General features: G+C 42.0%; 1 protein-coding gene across 1 annotated transcript; it reads left to right on the forward strand.

Moving 5' to 3' along the window:
• The first annotated feature begins 2,521 nt into the window (after positions 1–2,521).
• On the forward strand, positions 2,522–3,088 carry LOC107062435 (RNA-directed DNA polymerase homolog). Its single transcript, XM_015313079.1, has 2 exons — positions 2,522–2,836; positions 2,891–3,088. Exons 1-2 carry the CDS (start codon positions 2,522–2,524, stop codon positions 3,086–3,088), a joined length of 513 nt encoding a protein of 170 aa, XP_015168565.1.
• The last annotated feature ends 1,959 nt before the right edge of the window (positions 3,089–5,047 follow it).

A 5,047-nucleotide genomic window follows, 5' to 3' on the forward strand; every position in this document is an offset into this window, starting at 1 on the left:
TTCTAACTTTATTTTTTTTGCATTTCTTTTGTTTTCATTGGGTTAGACCTGACTTGTCTTGGTGGGAATAGACAAGTATCATCACGTCTATTTTTGGGTCGTGACCAATGGTATCAAAGCTATGTTCATAGATCTCACATGTGTACAAGCAAAGTCTAAGTAGAATCTTGAGGATCAATACAGAGACGTTTGTACTTATCTTTGAGAGGCTATGAAGACTGTTAGGGAACTTCCTTTTGTTCATCCTTTCTTATCATTCATAGTTACCTTCGCTAGTGCTGAGTTGTCGCGTGTTGTTTTAGCAGATGCCGAGGATTAGAGCTTTTGTTTTTAGTGGTAGAGGGGAGGAAGTCTCCGAAGCAGTTGCTGAGACCCCAACTAGGGGTAGAGGTAGGGCTAGGGCTAGAGGTTGTCCTCATGGAATAGCACCGGCTAAAGGTCGTGCCTGTGGAGCGGCACCAGCTATAGACAGAGGTAGAGAGGCTTCTCCTAAGCCATAGGTTCAGGTTGATGAGGACTAGGTTTCTTCGGGGTTTGGAGATTTCTTATTTTAGGAGACCTTGTTGATGATGCTTGGTGTTGTGGAGAAATCTTCTAAGGGTGGTGCTACAACTAGATTAGGAGCGCAGACTCTAGGTCATCATCAAACTGTAGGTATTCGGGACCAGGTGGGTCAGCTACCGGTGGTTCCAACATCAGTTATGACTAATTAGATTACTTGTGATGTTACTTTGACGACAACTGAGGAGCAGTGTTATGAGAGGTTTCAGAAGATAAAATCACCCATTTTGAATATGGTAAGAGCGGGGATGCTCATGAATTCTTGATTTTGTGTGATGAGATTCTTGAGGCACTGGGTATGGTGGATGCTCGTGGTTTTTTTAATTGCAATTCAGCTGCGTGGACGTGCCAGAGAGTGGTGGAGGATTTTTGGGAAGTCTAGACTAGATGGATCTCCTCCAATTGAGTAGGATATGTTCTCTAGTGCCTCCCAAGATCACTTCATTCCTTGGGGCGTGAGGGAGAAAAATTGACTAAGGTTTAAGGACTTGAGATAGGGTTGTATGTCTGTGACTGAGTATGAGGCAAGATTCTGTGACCTTTCTAGGCATGCTATGACTATTGTGCCTGATGAGGCAGAGAGAGTTCGCAGGTTTGTGAGAGGGTTGAATTTCCCTACCAGGTCATATGTGTTCAGAGATGGGGATTCCTTCCAGTCCATTGTGAGCACCACCAAGAAGGAAAAGTTTATGCTTTTATAGGAGTTTGGAGAGCCCAAGAGAGCCCATTCTTCTGGTCAGTTTTTTGGTACCTCATTTGGAGGCAAGTGTTCACATAGAGGTAGTGGCACCTTTCAGTGTCGTGGGCCGGTTCATGCATTTGTGCCAGTAGCTTAGACTGGTTAGTCACCCCGAGGGTTTTATGGTTCGGGCCGAGGTGGCCAGGGTAGCTCATCCGATTCGCAACAATAATTATCTGTGTCTAGATCTTGGTTTATTTGTGCGGATCCAGGTCATATGATGCGACAAATGTCCTCTTCAGACTCATTCAGGATCCTAACATTCTTATTCATCTTCTCCAGCTAGGGATTCAACGCCTCCGATAGGGTCAGGGAAGAGTTCAGTTAGGCAGAGGTGGTAGGACTTTTGGTAGGGGTCCTACAGCTCCATAAGGTGGAGGTAGAGGTTCTACTCAGATTATAAGTGGCCGAGATGGCCAGTGTTATACGTTTGTTAGGAGACCTGAGGTTGAGACTTCTGATTCTATGATCATAGGTATTGTTCCAGTTTGCCATCGACCTACGACTGTATTGTTTAATCTGGGGTCTACTTTCTCATACGTGTCTACCTATTTTGCTGCCAGGTTTGATATGATGTTTGATTACATGCTAGTGCCTATTCTTGTTCCTACACCAGTGGGTGAATCCTTAGTGGTGGATCGAGTGTATCGAGCCTATCTGGGTTTTTTTTGGCTAGGTATGATACTTGGGTAGACTTGATCATTTTGGGGATAGTAGAGTTTGATGTGATTTTGGGTATGGATTGGATCTCCCCGAATCGTGCTATTCTTGATTGTTATGCTAAGACTATGACCTTAGCAATGTCGGGTGTCTCGAGAGTTGAGTGGATGAGTGCTAGTGGTTCTTACCCTAGCAAAGTCATTTCTTTCATTTGAGCTTAGAGATTGGTATATAGAGGGTGTTTGTCCGTATTGACTTTCATTCGAGATACTAGTGTTGAGCCACCTCCCATGGATTTGTGCCCGTGGTTAGAGAGTTTTTAGATGTGTTTCCTACTGATCTTCTAGGTGATCCTCTGGATAGGGATATTGATTTTGCTATCAACTTGGAGCCATGCACCAAACACATCTCCATTCCTCCTTATCGTATGGCTCCAGCTGAGTTGAGGGAATTGAAGGATCAGTTGCAACAAGATTTTTTGAGAAAATGATTCATTCACCCTAGTGTTTCTACGTGGGTTCTCCTGTGTTGTTTGTGAGGAAGAAGGATAGGTCCATGAGGATGTGTATCGATTATCGACAGTTGAAAAAAGTGACGGTGAAGAACGAGTATCCTTTTCCTCGTATTGATGATTTGTTTGATCAGCTTCAGGGTGCATCTCTATTTTCTAAGACTGACTTGAGGTCCCATTATCATCAACTAAAGATTAGGGCTTCATATATCCCTAAGATAACTTTTAGGACTCGTTATATGAACTATGAGTTTCTTGTGATGTCTTTTGGTTTGGCTAACGCCCCTACAACGTTCATGGAGTTGATGAACAGGATGTTCCGACATTATTTGGGCTTTGTTATAGTGTTCATTGATGACATCTTGGTTTACTCCGAGGCTTAGGAGGATCATGATCGACATTTGAGGATTGTGCTCTAGAGATTGAGGGAAGAGAAGCTATATGCCAAGTTCTCAAAGTGGGAGTTTTGGCTTGATTCAACTGCATTTCTAGGACATGTGGTGTCCAAGAAAGGTATTAGAGTGGATCCAGTCAAGATTGAGGCAGTTAGAGGTTGGACCAGTGCTACTTCAGTCACTAAGATTTGGTATTTTGTGGGACTTGCGGGCTATTACTAATACACTCAAATTACACTTCCCTAAAGAAGTATAAGCGGTCGTCGTCAAATAAAGAACCCAACTTGTAGGTTGGGGTCGATCCCACGCGGAATATGGTTCAGACTTAAACTTAACTCACAATTATATTTGTTTAGTCAAACTATTTCCGAAACAAATAAATAAAGGGGGGGGGTTGTAAGCAAATAACCGATTGTTGTTTAAGTAACAAGTGGGCAAGATTCAAACTTCGAGTTATCAATATGAGAGAGAAACTAGGGTGTATGTGTTCCCCATAAGCTCTGAACGCGGTAATCCTAATAATAGTAATCCTTTCCTAGTGTTTTACATGCAAAGTTGGTAAGATAGGTATCCCTAAGTGATTGGTCCTCCTAAATACGGGAATTTCACCCCGTACCTTGGTCCGGCTACGTGTGTATACTTTACTGACCCTTACCTTTACCACAGATTTGACATCACATCAATGTATGGCTTAGTTTTCACCCTCGCACCAATAGACATTAGACTATTAGATAGTATCACACTAAATCTCTGTTGATAATTAATTTCTTATTAACTACCTCATTGGTCCGGCAAGTAGCAACAAGGTGAGTTCTAACGCGTGCACTCGTTAAAAAGACTTCGAAGCGAAATAATTACCAATACATGCATCAACACTATTAAAGAATTACTTAGTTATTATTCATACATTGTTAATTGCTCATGGTTCCTAAAACCCTAGTTGTGGATTTTGTTACTCATGCTTGGAAGAACACAATTCATATTTTGATAAAGAGAATTCATGAACTTACGTTTAGAGTAGAAGAAACCTGAAATCTCCAATTGAATTTCAAAGCGCAAATCTTATAAACCGAAATCCGGAAATCAAATTGCCAAAGTTTGCAAGTTAATTCCCAAGAAAATACCAAGAATTAAAAGCAAACAATAATGTCTAACCCCCAAAAATGAGGTTTACATACCCTATTTATAGGAAAACATGTCCTAAACAAAAAGGAAACAAAATAAGGAAATAAACTTTCTGGAACGCGGCTTTGATCGACAACTCGACCTATAGACCGTGGGTTGACCTACCGTCCGTAGGTCCTCTCCGTTGGTCAACACTTAGAGCTTTTTCAGCAGAGGCTGGAACCTTTACTCTCAGATCAGCAACGACGGACGTGCAGCTCCACACTTAGGATTTTCATCAGGTACTAGAACTTCAACTCTTTGAACACATTCGACGGATGTGCAGGACGACCCGTGGGTCGACCTACGTACTGTCCGTGGATCGCTTCGTAGTTCCACACATGGTCAGAATTCCCTGATGTTCCTATCTACGCCTACCCATCGATGGACCGTCAGAGGAGCTACAGTCCGTAGGTCACTCCGTGGGTGGCTACTTCTGCATATTTTCAGTTGTCATCTCACTCAACCGCGTCGAAGCCTACTTCCTGCAAACATAACACATAAAACATTATTTCTAATACAAAATGGCCCTAGACACACACAACTCTTAAGTGAAATGCATCAAAAATACCGTAAACTCACGGTATATCGACACCCTCAAATTAAACAAAAAAGGCCCTAGACACACACAACTTGTAAGTGAAATGTATTAGAAATACCGTAAACTCACGGTATATCAACACCCTCAACTTAAACTTGTTGTTTGTCCTCAAGCGACACACTAACACTCTAAACGACACTTGTGTAGAAGCAGACATACAAACTCAAGCAATCACATGACCATTTTAATCCATTCCATTTTCTCAGTGCAAATCTTTTCTCTTAGACTCAACAAATCAACTCATACGGGTTAAAACATGACATAGATCGACCAACAAACACCACAACATACACTATTCACAATCACCAAGGTATCAATTCTCCAACAATGTAACTAGTGCCCTCACTTCAAAAGAAATCCGTTTTCACTCACAAGAGATACGACTTTCAAGTTCTTAGGATTCGTTCAACACTCAC

This window comes from Solanum tuberosum, unplaced genomic scaffold (genome assembly GCF_000226075.1).
Source record: "Solanum tuberosum cultivar DM 1-3 516 R44 unplaced genomic scaffold, SolTub_3.0 scf00224, whole genome shotgun sequence".
NCBI classification, from domain to species: domain Eukaryota; kingdom Viridiplantae; phylum Streptophyta; class Magnoliopsida; order Solanales; family Solanaceae; genus Solanum; species Solanum tuberosum.